This window comes from Nerophis lumbriciformis, linkage group LG11, assembly GCF_033978685.3.
Source record: "Nerophis lumbriciformis linkage group LG11, RoL_Nlum_v2.1, whole genome shotgun sequence".
NCBI lineage: Eukaryota > Metazoa > Chordata > Actinopteri > Syngnathiformes > Syngnathidae > Nerophis > Nerophis lumbriciformis.
In genome coordinates this window covers 11,439,521-11,461,681 of record NC_084558.2, presented here as the reverse complement: position 1 = coordinate 11,461,681, position 22,161 = coordinate 11,439,521, and the positions used below count along the sequence as shown (strand labels likewise).

Genomic DNA, 22,161 nt, shown 5'->3' with positions numbered 1-22,161 from the left:
GTAGTCTACTAATGTCACAGTGAACCCTGTAAGGGCCGACCAAAACATCTGTTTCTATTTGCTAGCATTAGCTTATAGCAAGAGATCAACATAACTTGGTTTTCCAACCATGGGAAGGAGGAAAGTGAGTGTGAAGGATAGTGCTTAGAAGAAGAAATGTATGATATTCATCAAATCAAAGTAATAAATCATCAAAAACTCGACAGAGCATTTGGTCGACTTGGCAAAGCAATATGAGCATCATACTGAAGCAGAATGAATCTCATGCCAGCCAAGAACATTTATCCACAAAAATGTGACAATGTGATGCAAATCTACCTTGACCGGCCAGACTGTACCAGGTTGACACTGTCATAAAGGTATTAATTACAAAAACAATGTCCATTATTGTAGTTTACAATAGTGTAGAACTGCACTGCATCATGCTGAGGAGTGTCATTACTTTGGTGATGACTTGTAGCGTGATGAATACTCAATAATACACACTTTGCATGACATTCAAATGAAGTGCATTACCAGTTTTGTCATAAAGAATCTAAAGGAAAAATACAATTTGCTGTCACAGATGCAACTTGCAAGAGTACAGAACTAACCTTATAGGTCATAAGATTATATATTATAGACAGATTCTCTTTGTCACATCCTTTCTGATAGCATGCACGATAGTGAAGGGCTGTTCATAGTTTTCCTACCTCCAAAAAGCGCTTGAATCAGGAGAGCAAAGACCACAGAGGAGATCATTTTCCACGACTGCAGCCTCCATAAAGTTCAATGGTTGTGAGGGAAAAGTGGCTTAAAGTTTCCTCCGCCTTCTTTTCCTCTTCTTCTCCTCCAACAGAGCAGTGTAATATGAAACACTGCACACTATTTCTCCTCAGAACCTCCCCTGTGGCCCTCCCCCCTGCGGACTCACACACACATGCTCACCAAGAAAACACACACCAAAGGAAGGTGGGCACGCACGCACGCACGCACACACACACACACATTCTTTGCATCTGGAAACTGAGTGGGGAAACGTGAGTTCCTGTGTTTAGGATGGAGGGCGGTGGTGGAGGGTGACGCCGAGAAAATCACACTTCCAGCTGTGGAGAGACCTCAAGCCAAGGCTTTTATTTAGGCACTTATTTTGACAAGGGAGGGGGTGAAACAGTCTGCCTGTGTGTGGCCATTTGGATCTTTATACAGATGAATTATACAGTAAATGTTGTTTACCCATGAGAGGTGTATTGGTGTGGTTGATGGTCTGAATACAAAAATGAATATCATGCAAGTATGAAAGCCTCATGTAATAGAGTCGTAGACATTTTTAATTGGAACCTATGATGATTTTCATCTTTTGTGACTTATAAATGTTGCAATGTTGGATACTCGCATAGCGTCAAATCACCAGGTTCAGACACATGGCTGTAAGCTTGCACGCAGTTTCGGATGCCGCTGTTCGCGGTGTTTTGGAATATATTTTTTTTTAACAGTGCATCATCTGTGACGTCACAGATTGACGTACGTACCTATGTGGGCATTATTTAACGTATTTTGTTGGAAAGCCTCCTACTTCTCTGCTGAGTCCACACAGCTGCAGACTGCCACCACTTGAACTTTTGAATATTCCTTGTCTTTTCGTCGTTTCTATGTCTATAAAAGAAATACTTCTGTGTTTATTTTTCCACGACATTTGGGCCACTACAAATTTGGATTAGCCATTGAAAAAGGCAACGTCATCACAACATTGAGGAAACTCAAGAGAAGGTAGGATAAAGTGTTATTTTCATCTAATCTTAACATGCTCAGTAACACCAAGGAGCGACATGCATTAACATCAAGGCTGCTAAAAGCAGCTTCTTTGACAGTGTGCAGGTTTATATAATGCTGTGACTGTTGAATTTATATAATGTTTATGAAGTTTTTTTATTTCCAACATGTTAGGAAAAAAAATAGCGGTGGCATCTTCCATATACAGTACATCTGAAATGTATTCACAGCTCTTCACTTTTTCCACATTTCAGTATGTTACAGCCTTATTACTAAATGGAATTAATTAAATTTTGTCCTCAAAATTCTACAGACAATACCCTATAATGACAATGTCACATTTTTTTTTTAATACAAATGTATTAAAAATAAACAACAACAAAATCACATGTACATAGGTATTCAGAGCATTTACTTGTTGATGCACCTTTTGCAGAATTTACAGCCTCAAGTATTTTTTAATACAATGTCACAAGCGTGGCACGCCTATCTTTGGACAGCTTTGCCCATTCCTCTATGCAGCATCTCTCAAACTCCATGAGGTTGGATGGGAAGTTTTGGTTTTCATCCTGGATGTGTCTGTACATTTGCATTCATCTTTCCCTCTATCCTGACCAATATCCCAGTTCCTGCCGCTTAAAAGCATCCCCACAGCATAATGCTGCCACCACCATGCTTCACTGTAGGGATGCTATTGGCCTTGTGATTAGCGGTGCCTGGTTTCCTCCAAACATGACGCCTGGCATTTACAACATGGGGTTCAATCTTTAACTCATCAGAGCAGAGATTTTTGTTTTCCATGGTCTGTGAGTACTTCAGGTGCAAATTTTTGCAAACTTCTATGAAGAAATGGCTTCTGTCTGGCCACTCTACCATACAAGCCTGATTGGTGAATTTTTGCAGAAATGGTTGTCCTTCTGGAAGGTTCTCCTCCCTCCAAAAAGGAATGCTGTAGCTCTGACAGAGTGATCATCGGGTTTTCGACTAGATTGAAATGAATGCAGCAATGTACAGAGACATCCTGGATGAAAACCAACGCTTCCCATCCAATCTGATGGAGCTTGAGAAGTGCTGCAAAGAGGATTGGCTGAAACTGCCCAAAGATGTTGACAGGAAGATTAAAAAAAATACAAATCTGCTCTTCCCAAGAGACAACCTGAACTCACCTGCAAGACCCACAGAAATGACTTTGCAAATTGTACACATCTGCTGCTATTACCTGTCTTTTGCACTAAAAAAACCTAACTTTTATATATGTGGTCTATATTTTTGAGGATTTTTGAAATATTTATATTGCTTTTTTGTTTACTACAAATTGTTAAATATTCTTTTAAAAATGTGTACAATCTTTTTAAACAGGCGGCTAAGTATCACAGTACACTACTTTTTCAAAGTACACTGCTGAAACACAATTGTTTACATCCATATCATATAGACCTTTGTTTTAATACTTGTAAAAATACTATGCCGCATCTACCTGCACTTTTATTATTATTATTTTTGTCCTTTTTTTATTGCTACCATAGTAGTTACATATATTATGTTGTGCTCGTGCACTTTACTATTTGTGTCTCGTCTCGTCTCGTCTATGCATGGGGCAGTGAGAAACACAATTTTGATTCTTTGTATGCCTTGCACATTGACAACAAAGCTGACTTTGACTTTGATAGGTGTGCCAAGCTTGTAGCATCATATTCAAAAAGACTTCAGGCTGTAATTGCTGCCAAAGGTGTATCAACAAAGTATTGAGCAAAAGCTGTGAATACTTATGTACCGGTACATGTGATATTTTTCGTTTTTTACTTTGAATACATTTGCTAAAATTAAATAAAAAAAACTTTTTACATTGTCATTATGGGGTATTGCGTGTAGAATTTTGAAGACAAAAAGGAATTATTACATGTTTGAATAAGGCTGTAACATAACAACATATGAAAAAAGTGAAGCGCTGTTAATACTTTCCGGATGCACTGTATATATTTGAACAGTGTACATTTTTAAAAGATAAAACTGGATACCTTTGGAGAGGGTGGAGCGTGGTTTCATTTGCAATCTGGGAAGGCCTCTAAAGACCAATATGTTAAAGTTAAAGTACCAATGATTGTCACACACACACTAGGTGTGGCGAAATTATTCTCTGCATTTGACCCATCACCCTTGATCACCCCCTGGGAGGTGAGGTGAGAAGTGAGCAGCAGCGGTGGCCGCGCCCGGGAATCATTTTTGGTGATTTAACCTCCAATTACATGTTGCAGACATAAGCAAAAAGTATGTGAGTTGGGAGAAAAATCTAGGACAATTTTCACCAAAGCATTTCCAATACATTATCTGGACCACAAGGAAGTGTTTTAAATGTAGATTAAAGTCACTATAGGTGCACTCTATTTAGAAATAATGTTTTGGAAAGATTATTTGAATATTTACACTTTAATTATCTCCCCATTTTTCTGTTGCTTTCCCATGCTGTATGTATGCATAATGCCACAAACACATGTTCAAGACCTAAACTGTGTTAGTTTGCGAATATAAGATTGGATACTGATAGAGTTCATACTGTTTTTGGCAATCACTCTTTTTTTGTTATTTTACATGTCCTGTTCTGCAGCTTAGTAGTGCACTATGAGCAATCTGTACGCATGCCTTGTTAGGCTGGTACATATTTACTGGAACACTCAATAAAATATTGTTGTGATTGTATTCTTTATTCTAATTTTCTAGGATTAAAGGGGTTGAGAGGGCACAGACAGATATAGTGGAGAAGAAGAAATAGATAAAAAAAAAAGATAACTGACATTGTTAACTGCTGCTTGTACCTGGTTGAGGAACTCAGAGACCACCGGAGTACAGTGCAATAAAAAAACAAAAACAGAAATGACACAGTACTCATTTGGTGTATCCGAGAAAGAAAAAAAGCAAAGACAAGGGACAAAGACAGCAACCAGCAACACCGTTTTCTGCCTGGGCTTATTTTGGCCTCACTTGAGAGAGGGTGTTGATATAACAGAGAACAATAAGCAATACCAGAAACAGCAGCAACAACAATAACTGCATAGCCTACTGGTGCTTAGTTTAAGAGGGCACTTATAGAAGATTGCAATGAGAAACTGAACGGCAAATATAATCTTCGAATCAATGCAATTTAAAATTGGACAAAAAAATAGATCGGAATAACAGCACTTACATAAAGTAATAATAACTAGTATTAGTAGAAGTTATGTGGATCTGAATTGTTCAATGGGGAGCACGCGCCCTATACATGACACTATAACTGCCATGACTTGGTCCGGGGTGTGTGCTTTTCCAGGATGCAACGGAAAGTTGGCTCGTGCGAGACGGGAATGAAGGTACATGATTTATTATTATCAAAAAAAAGGAATAAATGAAAGCGCGCACAGTGGCGGAGAATAAACTATGAAACCAAAAGACTATAGCAAAAAAGTACAAACAATAAACACGCACAATGGCGGAGAACAAACTATGAAACCAAAAAGACTATAAATATGGAACCAAAACTTACTTGGCTTGGACAAAAATAGTTGCTTGAGGAATTGACATGGAAAGAAGTATCAGGCATGAACAGAGCATAAATGTGTTGGTGTCGTCAGCCCCAACAACAGAAAATGAAAAGCTTAAATAGCACAGACATGATTAACGAAAACAGGTGCGTGACTCAAAACGTGAAACAGGTGCGTGACGTGACAGGTGAAAACTAATGGTTGCTATGGTGACAAACGAGAGTGTACAATGAGTCCAAATGTGGAACAGGTGAAACTAATGGGTAATCATGCAAACAAGACAAGGGAGTGAAAAGCCAGAAACTAAACAAAACATGACTAAGACAAAACATGATTACACAGACATGACAGAACCCCCCCCTTACGGACAGATCCCAGATGTCCAAGAAAAAACTTAACAAGAGTCATGGGAGGGCGGGAGGGGGACATGGTGGTGGGTCGCCAGCCCAAGTGGCCCCGAATCCATCGAGGCATAGTCATGTGGCGGCGGCGAGTGGAACGCCGCTGCAGCAGGCGAGGTGGGCGACCCGGGACGGGCCACATCCGTGGCCGACTGGGAGGTGGGCGCACTTGGCGTGGCGGGCGACCAGGTAGCGGCCATATCCGTGGCCGACGAGGAGACAGGCGCGTCGTCATCTTGGCAGGCGTGGAAGCTCGGCGTGGAAGCTCGGCGTGGAAGCTCGGCGTGGCGCGTCAGGCGGCGAAGCTCGGCGTGGGTCTTGGCATGGCGGGTCTTGGTCTTGGCATGGCGGGTCTTGGTCTTGGCATGGCGGGTCTTGGTCTTGGTCTTGGCATGGCGGGTCTTGGTTTTGGTCTTGGTCTTGGCATGGCGGGTCTTGGTCTAGGCATGGCGGGTCTTGGTCTAGGTATGGCGGGTCTTGGTCTAGGTCTTGGTATGGCGGGTTTTGGCATCGTTGAGCTGCGACTGGCTGCACTTGGCGTCGTTGAGCTGCGACTGGCGGCACTTGGCGTCGTTGAGCTGCGACTGGCGGCACTTGTCGTCGTTGAGCTGCGACTGGCGGCACTTGGCGTCGTTGAGCTGCGACTGGCGGCACTTGTCGTCGTTGAGCTGCGACTGGCGGCACTTGGCGTCGTTGAGCTGCGACTGGCGGCACTTGGCCTCTTGGAGCTGCGACTGGCGGCACTTGGCGTCTTGGAGCTGCGACTGGCGGCACTTGGCGTCTTGGAGCTGCGACTGGCGGCACTTGGCGTGGTGGGTCTTGGCGTGGAGGGTCTTGGTCTTGGACTTGGTGTGGAGGGTCTTGGTCTTGGACTTGGCGTGGAGGGTCTTGGTCTTGGCGCGGAGGGTCTTGGTCTTGGCGTGGAGGGTCTTGGTCTTGGACTTGGCGTGGAGGGTCTTGGTCTTGGTCTTGGCGTGGAGGATCTTGGTCTTGGCGTGGAGGGTCTGGTGCTAACCGTGGAGCAGCAACGGGTGCTAGCCGTGGAGCAGCGACGGGTGCTAGCCTTGGAGCAGCGACGGGTGCTAGCCTTGGAGCAGCGACGGGTGCTAGCCTTGGAGCAGCGACGGGTGCTAGCCTTGGAGCAGCGACGGGTGCTAGCCTTGGAGCAGCGACAGGTGCTAGCCTTGGAGCAGCTAGCCGTGGTGCTAGCCTTGGAGCAGGTGGAGGTGGCCTAGCTGGGGGTTGCGGCTTGGCAGGGCGAAAGACTGGTGGTGGCGGCCGTGCTGGAGGCTGTGGCTTGACATCGTGCTGCTGAGCAACCCCACCTGAACAATTCCCAGCCCTAGCCCCCCCCTCAAGGGGCGGATACCAGACGCGCTCCCTGCGGTCTGGAACTCTCTGTAGAAGTGGGCGGAGGAGGGCAGAAACTTCCCCATTAAATTGTCCAAATTGTCTTTCTTGTGCCTGGGATTGAGTGGGTGAAAAAAAATTGTTTTGTGTCTTGGGTGTGGCTTGAGTCCTGGGGAGCGGGGAATCAAAAGAAAAAGAATTCAGAAAAAAAAATCCTGGTTTTTGACGTCATCAGGGCATGTGGGAGCGGCGTGTCCTGCAGGCTCGCGGAAGTTCTTCCTGACGTCCTTCGTCTTTGGCGGCGCTTCCGTGGCTGAGGTGACGCTGTGTCGTCCTGGGACCAAATGAAGTCTCTATACTCCATGGAGGAGTAGCGCCGCATTTCCTCCTCCATCGCGCACAGGACCGCCCAAGAAGCCTCGTCGAAAATGTCCAACTCTCGTGCGGAAAAGCGAGTCTGCTGACGACCTACTGTCATGACTTGGTCCGGGGTGTGTGCTTTTCCAGGATGCAACGGAAAGTTGGCTCGTGCGAGACGGGAATGAAGGTACATGATTTATTATTATCAAAAAAAAGGAATAAATGAAAGCGCGCACAGTGGCGGAGAATAAACTATGAAACCAAAAGACTATAGCAAAAAAGTACAAACAAAAAACACGCACAATGGCGGAGAACAAACTATGAAACCAAAAAGACTATAAATATGGAACCAAAACTTACTTGGCTTGGACAAAAATAGTTGCTTGAGGAATTGACATGGAAAGAAGTATCAGGCATGAACAGAGCATAAATGTGTTGGTGTCGTCAGCCCGAACAACAGAAAATGAAAAGCTTAAATAACACAGACATGATTAACGAAAACAGGTGCGTGACTCAAAACGTGAAACAGGTGCGTGACGTGACAGGTGAAAACTAATGGTTGCTATGGTGACAAACAAGAGTGTACAATGAGTCCAAACGTGGAACAGGTGAAACTAATGGGTAATCATGCAAAAAAGACAAGGGAGTGAAAAGCCAGAAACTAAACAAAACATGACTAAGACAAAACATGATTACACAGACATGACAATAACTGTTACGAATGGGTCGCATGTCTGCGAAGGTCGTGTGCCCAGGACGCACGACAGGAAGCAGCTTGGAAGTGAGAATGATATTTTAATTCCAAAACCACGGCAAAACAACAGAGTGTGTGTCGCTAGAAGTGCAGGTGAAGTGTAGTAACACATGTTAAATTAGCATAGCCAAATAGAACAGTAACAAACATAAAGCTGTAGCATAGCATGGGAATAAACATAAGTAAGTAAGTCAATTTTATTTCTAAAGCGTTTTTCACAAATAAAATCACAAAGCGCTGTACAAAACATAGGTAAAGTAAAACAGCAATTCAGTGAACCTGCTCAGTGGCCTTGTGGTTAGAGTGTCCACCCTGGATCGGTAAGTGGTGAGTTCAAACCCCGGCCGAGTCATACTATAAAAATGGGACCCATAATCTCCCTGCTTGGCAGTCAGCATCATGGGTTGAAATTGGGTTAAATCACCAAAATGATTCCCGGGCGCGGCCACCACTACTGCTCCCCTCACCTCCCAGGGGGGGAACGAGGGGATGGGTCAAATGCAGAGGACAAATTTCACCACACCTAATGTGTGTGTGACAATAATTGGTACTTTAACTTTAACTTTAACAACAGGGGCAACATCATAAATAGGATACACAGTGGTTTAAAAATGATAGTTAAAAGGTGCTTTAACTAAAAGCTTTACTAAAAAGAGAAGTTTTCACGTTTCTTAAAAGTTTCAACCCAGTGAAGATCACGGAGCAAGTTGTTCCAGAGTCTGGGACCTATAGCCTGGAATGCCATAAACAGTCGCCAATGGCAAACAAGAAACCCAGACTGAGTGGATCGCGAAGCAAGTATAATAAGGGGTGTGATTACGACCAGACATGTGAAAACACTAATCACAAAAGTAATGCTGCTGTGTACTCTAAACCAGTGGTTCCCAACCTTTTATGCACCACGAACCAGTTTAATGTCGGCATTATTTTCAGTACCTACTTCACAACTGAGGGGATACTACACCCCTATGGCGAGCAAATCTAGACTACAAGGGACGCATGAAGATAGCCAAACATCCATGCCACACCCACCGCGATGGGCAATCATGCCAGGCCTACTACTGGCCTAGGAAAGACCAGACATAGATACGCACAGACCCCCGGTGGGTAGAACCACCATGGACCCCTCCCTCCAGCAGGACATGCACAGTCTGCAAAAGCAGCCAAATGTTCCACAGCCCTGGAGAGAGGCAGCAGGGGACTGGGGAGGGAGGTCCCCAACCCAACCTCCAAAGGCCCCCCAACTCAAAGTACCTTGCGGTGGTCCCGTCAAACTTCAATGTTGATAGACTTCTTGTGTGGACAAAATCAAGGTAACATAGTATAGTATAGTGTTGAAGTTCTCCAAATATAAAGGATGTGGCTACACCACGACTATCCCTATAGAGTCCATCAAGGATTATCAAAAGTACTGCTGCCCCCATGTGGGAGACATCAATATTTTTGTCAGTGATGTAGTCTTGCTGCCAAAAAATGAGAGAGTAGTATGTGTGTCAGTGGAGCAGCTGGACAACAAGACACAAATACACATGTATCTGGGCTCTTCAGTTGCTGGGTTAGCTTTATTCTGGTTAAAAAATGTACACAAGTTTAATCAAGTTTGTACATCGACGGAGATAAGTTGTTCAAAAACAAGTAATCTGTATCAAAATTGGAGCAAATCAAGTGTAGCAAAACTCAGATGTTACTCTTTGCAGGTTCACAGCATCCTGCCAAACATTCTGATTTGACCTTTAACACCTCCATACCATTGATGCTGTGGTGGGTGGAGCAAGCAACCCTGTGGGTCAAAGCGACACATGGAAAGTAAGTAAATACGCATGTATTATACTTTATTGTTTTTGTTTTTTATGTCCTGTTCAGCTTCTCAGGCAAATCATATTGTTGATGTAGATGCCCATATCGGCTGTACAAATTTACTTTACAAAAGAGAAATGTGGTATACTTCTCTTGTAGCCTTATTTGTATTTGACTTTATTAAAGGTATTTATATTATCATTTAGTGCAGCCGGGCCGGAGCAGGAGGGGATAGAAAGAGGGAAAAAAGGAAGACAGAGGAGGAAATTGTGGGGACAAGAGGGGGATAAGACAGAGAGACAAAAACAACAACAGCAAACACAACAATAACAACAACAACAACAACAATAGAGCAACATCAGCAAATACAAATATGATAGTAAAAGTGATAGCAAAGAAGCAGTTAGTGAAATAAATAATAATACAGAAATGACAATAAACATTATTACACTACAAATGGGCAGCACGGTGAAATAGGGGTTAGTGCGTCTGCCTCACAATACGAAGGTCCTGAGTAGTCTTGGGTTCAATCCCGGGCTCAGGATCTTTCTGTGTGGAGTTTGCATGTTCTCCTCGTGACTGCGTGGGTTCCCTCCGGATACTCCGGCTTCCTCCCACCTCCAAAGACATGCACCTGGGGATTGGTCTATTGGCAACACTAAATTGGCCCTAGTGTGTGAATGTTGTCTGTCTATCTGTGTTGGCCCTGCGATGAGGTGGCGACTTGTCCAGGGTCTGCCCCGCCTTCTGCCTGATTGTAGCTGAGATCGGCTCCAGCACCCCCACGACCCCAAAGGGAATAAGCGGTAGAAAATGGATGGATGGACACTACAAATGGAGCAATACAAATACCAATAGAAATAGCGCTATTGATAATGAATAATACCAATAATTTACCTCTGTTATCAACAATACAGTTGTTCAAATGCAACAATACATATACGTAATGATAACTAGATACAAAAGAAAGCAGAAAAATGGAGGGGTAGAAAGAGAAGCGAGCTATATTAACCTTGTAGATTGTTATAGTAACAATAGGTTAAGCTTTGTCAGTGTGCCACGTGTTACCCAGTTTACCCTAGGGTAACAACGTTAATTTATGTTTGATGAAACATGATTATATGCATGAGTGTATGTATGTATATGTACTTGTATATGTACAGTATGTGTATATGTATATTTGTACAGTGAATGTGCGTGTGGATGTAGGAACTTTGAGTATGTAGGTATGTACTGTATTTGTGTATGTATGTGGGAGCGTAGGTACCTATGTATGTATGAATAACGGTGTGTATGTGAGTATATGTGTATTTGTATGTACAATATATTTGACTCCCAGTGTGTGTGGGAGCCAGAGTACGGCCCCAGCCACCCAGAGAGCCCAACCCACAAACAGCAAGTGTGGCGCCCAGGGAACAAGGGACCACTGGCCCCCCGCAGCCAGGCCGGCCAGCGTGCCGCCCGGAAGAGCCAGCAGCAGGCCGCAGACAGACGCGCCTGGCAGAGGACAAGGTACGGGAGAAGCAGGGGACAGCCAGCCCTCAAGTCAGCGAGAGACCACACCCCACACTGGAAGAAAGGCGGGATGCCCAGCCCAAGGGGCCCAGACTCCCCGCAACCGGACGGGAAGACCACCCCCGCCCCACCAGCAACCAGGCCCCCACGAGCCAATCCCCCATCCCCTGGAGAGCACGGCGCGGCCCGCCCCAGGCCACCCCACCCAAGTCGGCCGCCGCAGGACCGCCCAGCACGAGGTCACGGGAGCCACCCACCCCACCCGCAGGGACCCCAACGACGGAGATGGAACAACCAGCAACCATCCTGTCGAATCCCCCCCTGAGGGAGGGGAAAAATTAAAAAATTAAAATAATAAAAAAAAAAAAAAAAAAAAAAAAAAAATATATATATATATATATATATATATATATATATATATAAAAAAAGAGAATTAGAAGAAGATCACAGACACGCTGACACACAAGGTCACTACCCCAGCAGCTGGCCGACTTGCAGCACTTTGGAATACCTTGCAGCACCAAGCTACCACAATACACGCGGGGTCTAGAACCAGCAGGCCCCAACCAAGACGGGCACCCGGAAGGGATGGACGGTGGGACCCAGGAGCTCCAGACACACAGCCCGGATGCAGTAGCCTGAGGCGCCGACCCCCGCCTGACAAGCAGGGACCAGAGCGTACCCCCAGAAAAAAAATAAAAATAAATAAAAAAACAATTTCAAATTTAAAAAAAATAAATATATATATATATATATATATATATATATATATTCATTTCAATACGTTTTCTTTATTTACATGACTATTTACATTGTAGATTGTTACTGAAGGCATCAAAACTATGACCAGAGGTGGGTAGAGTAGCCAGAAATTGTACTCAAGTAAGAGTACTGTTACTTTAGAGATTTATTACTCAAGTAAAAGTAATGAGTAGTCACCCAAATATTTACTTGAGTAAAAGTAAAAAGTATGTTGTGAAAAAACTACTCAAGTACTGAGTAACTGATGAGTAACATACACACACATATCATATATATATATATATATATATATATATATATATATATATATATATATATATATATATATATATATATATATATATATATATATATATATATATGTATGTATTTATATATATGTATATATATATATATATATATATATATATATATATATATGTATATATATATATATATTTATATACACATAAATTGATATATACAGTATATCATTTATATTTATTTAGTTTGCCGTTTTTGTTTACATGTTAAAGGTGTTTTAATGAATATACATGCATGTTTAACATACGGATTCCTTTCTTTCATGAAGACAAGAATATAAGTTGGTGTGTTACCTGATTCTGATGACTTGCATTGATTGTAATCAGACAGTAGTGCTGGTAACGTCCACGTTTTCAAATGGAGGAGAAGAAAAGTTCCTCCTTTCTGTCTAATACCACATGAAAGTGGTTGGTTTTTGGCATTCTATTTGTCCAGCTTCCATATTCGTTTTCACACACTTTACAAGAAATACATTGGCGGCAAATTCCGTAGCTTGCTAGCTTGTTTGCGCTGGCTTTCGGAGACTCTTATTTTGTAAGTGCAGGCGCGATGGAGCGGCACTTTTATTGTAAAGACAGGAACTGTGCAGTCAGTCTTTAGGCTTTTGACGGGATGTACGGTTGAAATAAAAACGTGTCTTTTTTCCTTCACACTTTTGATTGATTGATTGAAACTTGTATTAGTAGATTGCACAGTACAGTACTTATTCCGTACAATTGACCACTAAATGGTAGCACCCCAATAAGTTTTTCAACTTGTTTAAGTCAGGTCATGTGAACGCCTGGCTCTGTTTGATTGGTCCAACGTCACCAGTGACTGCATTTGATTGGTGGAACGGAGTCAAACGTCACTAGTGACTGCATTTTATTGGTGGAACGGAGTGAAACGTCACCAGTAAGGCAGGCACTTTGAAGGTCTGTCTGACAGACCAAAACAAACAAAGCGTGCATTAACAGATCGATAAAAATTAGTAGCGAGTAGCGAGCTGAATGTAGATAAAAGTAGCGGAGTAAAAGTAGCGTTTCTTCTCTATAAATATACTCAAGTAAAAGTAAAAGTAAGTTGCATTAAAACTACTCTTAGAAGTACAATTTATCCCAAAAGTTACTCAAGTAGATGTAACGGAGTAAATGTAGCGCGTTACTACCCACCTCTGACTATGACACCTGTGAAGTGAAAACCCTCTTGAAGCTCATCGAGAGAATGCCAAGAGTGTGCAAAACAGTAATCAGAGCAAAGGGTGGCTATTTTGAAGAAACTAGAATATAAAACATGTTTTCAGTTATTTCACCTATTTTTGTTAAGTACATAACTCCACATGTGTTCAGTCATAGTTGTGATGCCTTCAGTGACAATCTACAATGTAAATAGTCATGAAAATAAAGAAAACACATTGAATGAGAAGGTGTGTCCAAACTTTTGGCCTGTACTGTATATCCAAAGATGAATGATGAATTGTACAATTAATTGTTCAGGCCAGTATGTATACATAGTATCAGTGTACTTTTTTTGTATTAATGAGATTTTAAAAACAAATTTAAAGACCTTCCTTTCTTTCAAACAGGAGGTAGACTTAACTCAAACATGTAAAAGTAGTGGGAATGAATCTGTCATGTCTGTTTTGATCATGGTTTTGTTTGGCCATGTGCTGTTTGGTTTTGGACTCTTTTTAGTTCCTGCTTTTCACTCCCTTGTCTTGTTTCCATGGTTACCCATTAGTTTCACCTGTTCCACGTTTGGACTCATTGTGCCCTCTTGTTTGTCACCATAGCAACCCATTAGTTTTCACCTGTCATGTCACGCACCTGTTTTGAGTCACGCACCTGTTGTTAATTATGTCTGTGTTATTTAAGCTTTTCATTTTCTGTTGTTCGTCCTGGTGTCATATCTTTTCTAACCCTGCTATCCTCTCGTATCAAGCCATGTTCACAGTCCAATGCCACAGTAAGTGTTTTTATTTCGTGTTCACAGTTTCTGCCTTTGTGCAAGTTTTGTTTTCATTCGCCAAGTTTTTTACCTCCGCCATTGTGCGCGCCTTTTGTTTGCTTCTGTTTTGTAGTTTGTTAGTGTTTAAAATAAATCATGTACCCACCTTCAAGCCATGTCTGATCCAAGTTCACTTGCATCTCGGGAAAACAATCACTCCATAGTCCACGTTCTGACAGAATCAGCAGTAAAAAAACAACAACATTAAACATTTTTGCTTTTTCCTACTCCTTTTCAAATATGTTTAATTGTGCAAATGTAACCACGTGATGTAATTTGTCTAACTGCTTCGTATTTCACCTCGATAGAAAAAAATGACCAATGTAAACCAATAAGATCATCGACAAAGTTGTAGGGATTATGTAATAAAATAAATAAATAAAAATAATAAAAATACCTGGCAGCTCAGTGAACATGTTCAAATTGTGTCTAAAGTATGAATAATAAGTGCCATAATCCTCTTGGGCATGGAATTCCCAAAGGAGGGGATCATGCTTCAGAATGTCACATTACATTACCTCAACTCATGCAGTCTCAGACCATGACATACCACCCCCATACTTGACTACATCTTAAACACTCTTGTCTATATGGCTCTCCTGTGTTGCCAGCTATTAAGACAAGAATGGCTTTCGTGTTGACTTATTTACATACTGCCGTACAAGCTGCACGCTGACTACTCTAAAGTATATCCAAGTTTCATTTCTGCAGAATTTTCTTTTAAGAAGATCTACTGTAATACAAATGTTTTTGAAAAGTGACGCAGGGTGCACTCTCTTCTGCGAAACACAGTTTTATGATATAAAACAATGCAGTGAATAAGATATTAATATGACTGACCCACTTTCTGTTTAGTTTCCACTCCTTCCCCTCCTCCTCCTCCTCCTCCTCTAACCTTCGTCAGCAGTGTGTCTGAAACAAATAGTTATCGAGTCACAAAACCAGCCCAGACAGGAAGGATGTTATAAACCCACGTGTTATTTACACTTCCTGTCATGGTTTAACACTTGTGAATCCTACCTTTTATTAAATGACTAAAAGGGTGGATGGCAAAATGATTAGTTAGCAACAACACCTTTAAAGAAAAACACAGGTCAACAACAGTTCACTTGCTAATTTTAGACCCTGAATGACTCCTCGTGTAAGTGCCAGAATCATCTTAACAACGTGACCTCTTTCCTATTATTGATTCATATAAACTACTAATGCAAAAGTGAGCAAGGTAGCAAATATTGAACCATCTCAATGCAGACATGGGTAAAATCAGGCTGTTGTGAAATAAAACAACCAAATTGTTATGATAACATTAATTTGAGTGTGCAATCTTTTATAAACTGGGGTAAATCAGGTTTGTCAGCATGTTACCAATATGTTTGCAGAAACCTTTATTACGCACCATTACTTTCTACAACGTGTAATGTATTTTACTGTATGTAAACGTGACATATTTAATGGACACAATGGAAACAAGCCTTTTGGCTTTTTGTGCCATCCATTTGCCTTTTTAAAGCAATACATGGATTCAATTCTTAAAGATGTCAATAAACTTCTCAATCAATCAAAAAACATCATTAAACATGCTAATCAGAGAATAAACTGCAAATAAAAATCTGGAAATTACTTAATTTTTTATTTTCTTAACTGTAACTTTTGGATGTTTTGCTGACTCGCCACACACACCTTCAAAGGTGTGAAAGGCACATGTCGGTAAAATGTAAGTTGGTCGAAAAACATGAGCACAACTCATAAACCGGTAAATGTGATCCACTACCGTTTCTGTAACTATTTATTGCAGTACTACTGTGCTGTACGATAACAAATACATGTATTTTTACTCACCAGTGACGAGGACCAAGCTGACGGTAGAAAAGACCTCTGGAGGACATGTCGGAAGTTCTCCACTTCATGAAGTGATTTGACTATTTCCTCAAATCAACACGTTTACAGCTTTGTTGATTCAATGCTTATTTGACCAGATAATGTTTCTCCTTGCTACTTTGTTTTACCACACTTAGGAACGTAAAAACAGAACATTTCCTCCACCTAAAATGTGATACAGAGGTAAAACAGGAACAAATTGAGAAAGTTAAGCTCATATCGGCCTTGGCAAGGAACTGTGATCTTAAATTGAAATGTACACTCATTAAAAGCCAGTAGAACCATGTGATTTCTCCCAGCCAATCAACAAAGAAAAGGAATTAGAATTACTACAAAATAATATAATTACATAACTACAATATATGACTGTACTGTATTATCTTTTATATTGTACATTAATTATAATGATTATTTATTCTTATTTACAAAATGATTCAATTATAATGATATCAAGTATTTTTAGGTACGCATTTAGTTTTGTTGTCTTAATAACAATAAAATAATAATACATAATACATAAATCCAACTTCTACAATACTACAAATAAAAATACAAGTGGTTTGATTTCTTATTATACATAATTGTCATACACTGAGTTGTGGACATATCAAGTTTAAAATTATTTAACAAAAACATCAAATTATTTTTAGTAAGTGTGATAGAGGGGCCTTTTTGATTAAGTTTTCTCTGAACACTGTAGTTTTCACCTTAAGTGCAAATATAAGTTTAATTGGTTCTGTGACGGAGCTTGTAACTCAAAATATGCATATCTCAATTCTATGTTCTCTATTGAAATTAATTGAAATCCACATATTGTGTCCTTGGTCCTCCAAAGACACCAGTGACATGTAGCATGCTTTTAAAAAAAAATAAAAATAACCCTAATTTTTTGTTAATAAATACTGTATGAAAACCTCTACAATGTAATATACAAATACAGTAGTTTTATGATGTAAAGTAGTACTGTGTACAGCATTTACCTCAGAGAGCGGACTTTGATAATGTTTCCAGGCTGTGAGCTGCTTTTTCACACCTTCTGCATCTTCTCCATATTTCCATGGATATTGTCGACTGTTCAAGATAACAATTTAAAGCTGGTTACAAAAAAGCCATTTTTGACAGCTCCTGCTAGCTAGTGCTATGCTGCTTCGCCAAGTCACGCACAACTCTGTCATGTTTTTCGATGTTTTCTTTCTTTAATTCAATGAACATAATCTGCTTCTTCTTCACACTCACTTTCTTCAAATTAAAGGTTGGAAAAATAAAGTTTTGTTTGGGGGGGGCTCATAACCCAAATTGCCGATTGCAGCATTATGGATATAAATGTCTATCAATTTATTTCAGACTGATTTTTAATACATACATATACAGTACATACATAAACACATATTGTATATAAATACATGTATGTATGTACAGGTAAAAGCCAGTAAATTAGAATATTTTGAAAAACTTGATTTATTTCAGTAATTGCATTCAAAAGGTGTAACTTGTACATTATATTTATTCATTGCACACAGACTGATGCATTCAAATGTTTATTTCATTTAATTTTGATGATTTGAAGTGGCAACAAATGAAAATCCAAAATTCCGTGTGTCACAAAATTAGAATATTACTTAAGGCTAATACAAAAAAGGGATTTTTAGAAATGTTGGCCAACTGAAAAGTATGAAAATGAAAAATATGAGCATGTACAATACTCAATACTTGGTTGGAGCTCCTTTTGCCTCAATTACTGCGTTAATGCGGCGTGGCATGGAGTCGATGAGTTTCTGGCACTGCTCAGGTGTTATGAGAGCCCAGGTTGCTCTGATAGTGGCCTTCAACTCTTCTGCGTTTTTGGGTCTGGCATTCTGCATCTTCCTTTTCACAATACCCCACAGATTTTCTATGGGGCTAAGGTCAGGGGAGTTGGCGGGCCAATTTAGAACAGAAATACCATGGTCCGTAAACCAGGCACGGGTAGATTTTGCGCTGTGTGCAGGCGCCAAGTCCTGTTGGAACTTGAAATCTCCATCTCCATAGAGCAGGTCAGCAGCAGGAAGCAGGAAGTGCTCTAAAACTTGCTGGTAGACGGCTGCGTTGACCCTGGATCTCAGGAAACAGAGTGGACCGACACCAGCAGATGACATGGCACTCCAAACCATCACTGATGGTGGAAACTTTACACTAGACTTCAGGCAACGTGGATCCTGTGCCTCTCCTGTCTTCCTCCAGACTCTGGGACCTCGATTTCCAAAGGAAATGCAAAATTTGCATGGTTGGGTGATGGTTTGGGGTGCCATGTCATCTGCTGGTGTCGGTCCACTCTGTTTCCTGAGATCCAGGGTCAACGCAGCCGTCTACCAGCAAGTTTTAGAGCACTTCATGCTTCCTGCTGCTGACCTGCTCTATGGAGATGGAGATTTCAAGTTCCAACAGGACTTGGCGCCTGCACACAGCGCAAAATCTACCTGTGCCTGGTTTACGGACCATGGTATTTCTGTTCTAAATTGGCCCGCCAACTCCCCTGACCTTAGCCCCATAGAAAATCTGTGGGGTATTGTGAAAAGGAAGATGCAGAATGCCAGACCCAAAAACGCAGAAGAGTTGAAGGCCACTATCAGAGCAACCTGGGCTCTCATAACACCTGAGCAGTGCCAGAAACTCATCGACTCCATGCCACGCCGCATGAACGCAGTAATTGAGGCAAAAGGAGCTCCAACCAAGTATTGAGTATTGTACATGCTCATATTTTTCATTTTCATACTTTTCAGTTGGCCAACATTTCTAAAAATCCCTTTTTTGTATTAGCCTTAAGTAATATTCTAATTTTGTGACACACGGAATTTTGGATTTTCATTTGTTGCCACTTCAAATCATCAAAATTAAATGAAATAAACATTTGAATGCATCAGTCTGTGTGAAATGAATAAATATAATGTACAAGTTACACCTTTTGAATGCAATTACTGAAATAAATCAAGTTTTTCAAAATATTCTAATTTACTGGCTTTTACCTGTATGTATATATATACATACATACATACATATACTGTATAGATACAATATTATATATATATATATATATATATATATATATATATATATATATATATATATATATATATATATATATATATATATATATATATAATACAATACAAAAATACAAAAATCACAATTTTATTATTTTATTATTATTATTAAATTTGAGTTTTGGTGAGGATGCAAAAAAGGTAAACAAAAAAAACAAAAACTAACTGTACTTAGAACACTCCCTTCCCATTGGCAGACTCAATATGCCACCCCCTCTTGGTGTGATGTAATCTACAGATCTGGAGCCCATTTTCCACATTGACAGCTTTCCCTTTATTTCGAAAATCCTCGAAAAAATTGTCGCACAGCAGCTAAATGAACACTTAGTGTCTAACAATCTCTGTGAACCTTTTCAATCCGGTTTCAGGGCAAATCACTCTACGGAGACAGCCCTCGCAAAAATGACTAATGATCTACTGCTAACGATGGATTCTGATGCGTCATCTATGTTGCTGCTTCTTGATCTTAGCGCTGCTTTCGATACCGTCGATCATAATATTTTATTAGAGCGTATCAAAACACGTATTGGTATGTCAGACTTAGCTTTGTCGTGGTTTAACTCTTATCTTACTGACAGGATGCAATGCGTCTCCCATAATAATGTGACCTCGGACTCTGTTAAGGTAACGTGCGGAGTTCCTCAGGGTTCGGTTCTTGGCCCTGCACTCTTTAGTATTTACATGCTGCCGCTAGGCGACATCATACGCAAATACGGTGTTAGCTTTCATTGCTATGCTGATGACACCCAACTCTACATGCCCCTAAAGCTGACCAACACGCCGGATTGTAGTCAGCTGGAGGCGTGTCTTAATGAAATTAAACAATGGATGTCCGCTAACTTCTTGCAACTCAACGCCAAGAAAACGGAAATGCTGATTATCGGTCCTGCTAAACACCGACATTTATTTAATAATACCACCTTAACATTTGACAACCAAACAATTACACAAGGCGAATCAGTAAAGAATCTGGGTATTATCTTCGACCCAACTCTCTCGTTTGAATCACACATTAAGAGTGTTACTAAAACGGCCTTCTTTCATCTCCGTAATATCGCTAAAATTCGTTCTATTTTATCCACTAGCGACGCTGAGATCATTATTCATGCGTTCGTTACGTCTCGTCTCGACTACTGTAACGTATTATTTTCGGGTCTCCCTATGTCTAGCATTAAAAAATTACAGTTGGTACAAAATGCGGCTGCTAGACTTTTGACAAGAACAAGAAAGTTTGATCATATTACGCCTATACTGGCTCACCTGCACTGGCTTCCTGTGCACTTAAGAAGTGACTTTAAGGTTTTACTACTTACGTATAAAATACTACACGGTCCAGCTCCGTCCTATCTTGTCGATTGCATTGTACCATATGTCCCGGCAAGAAATCTGCGTTCAAAGAACTCCGGCTTATTAGTGATTCCCAGAGCCCAAAAAAAGTCTGCGGGCTATAGAGCGTTTTCTATTCGGGCTCCAGTACTATGGAATGCCCTCCCGGTAACAATTAGAGATGCTACCTCAGTAGAAGCATTTAAGTCCCATCTTAAAACTCATTTGTATACTCTAGCCTTTAAATAGCCCCCCTGTTAGACCAGTTGATCTGCCGTTTCTTTTCTTTTCTCCTCTGCTCCCCTTTTCCTTGAGGGAGGGGGGCACAGGTCCGGTGGCCATGGATGAAGTGCTGGCTGTCCAGAGTCGGGACCCGGGGTGGACCGCTCGCCTGTGCATCGGCTGGGAACATCTCTACGCTGCTGACCCGTCTCCGCTCGGGATGGTGTCCTGCTGGCCCCACTATGGACTGGACTCTTACTATTATGTTGGATCCACTATGGACTGGACTCTCACAATATTATGTCAGACCCACTCGACATCCATTGCTTTCGGTCTCCCCTAGAGGGGGGGGGGTTACCCACATATGCGGTCCTCTCCAAGGTTTCTCATAGTCATTCACATCGACGTCCCACTGGGGTGAGTTTTTCCTTGCCCGTATGTGGGCTTTGTACCGAGGATGTCGTTGTGGCTTGTGCAGCCCTTTGAGACACTTGTGATTTAGGGCTATATAAATAAAGATTGATTGATGATTGATTGATTGACAGTGTAGATAAGGGCATGTAAAACCATACTTGCCAACCTTGAGACCTCCGATTTCGGGAGGTGGGGGGAGGGGGTGGGCGTGGTCAGGGTGGGGCGGGGGCGTGGTCGGGGGCGTGGCTAAAAGGGGAGGAGTATATTTACAGCTAGAATTCACCAAGTCAAGTATTTCATATATATATATATATATATATATATAAGAAAAGTCAAGTATTTCATATATATATATATATATATATATATATATATAAATATATATATATATATATATATATATATATATATATATATATATATATATATATATATATATATATATATATATATATATATATATATATAAGAAATACTTGACGTTCAGTGAATTCTAGCTATATATATATATATATATATATATATGTATATATATATATATATATATATGTATATATATACATATATTTATTTTATTATATATATATATTTTATTATTTATATATATATATATATATATATATATATATATATATATATATATATATATATAAAATAAATACTTGAATTTCAGTGTTCATTTATTTACACATATACTCACACATAACACTCATCTACTCATTGTTGAGTTAAGGGTTGAATTGTCC

The 22,161-nt window shown here is 40.7% G+C and overlaps 1 protein-coding gene across 2 annotated transcripts in view; it reads right to left on the bottom strand.

Annotated features, from left to right (window-relative positions):
- The window catches only part of vstm4b (V-set and transmembrane domain containing 4b), a 33,653-nt gene extending 32,826 nt beyond the window's left edge, over positions 1–827 (bottom strand). For both annotated transcript variants that reach the window (XM_061966165.1, XM_061966166.1), the window contains exon 1: positions 693–827. In XM_061966165.1, coding sequence (XP_061822149.1) covers positions 693–741 — 49 coding nt within the window. In that variant the 5' untranslated portion in view covers positions 742–827. The remainder of the gene's footprint in view (positions 1–692) is intronic.
- Between the last annotated feature and the right edge of the window lie 21,334 nt (positions 828–22,161).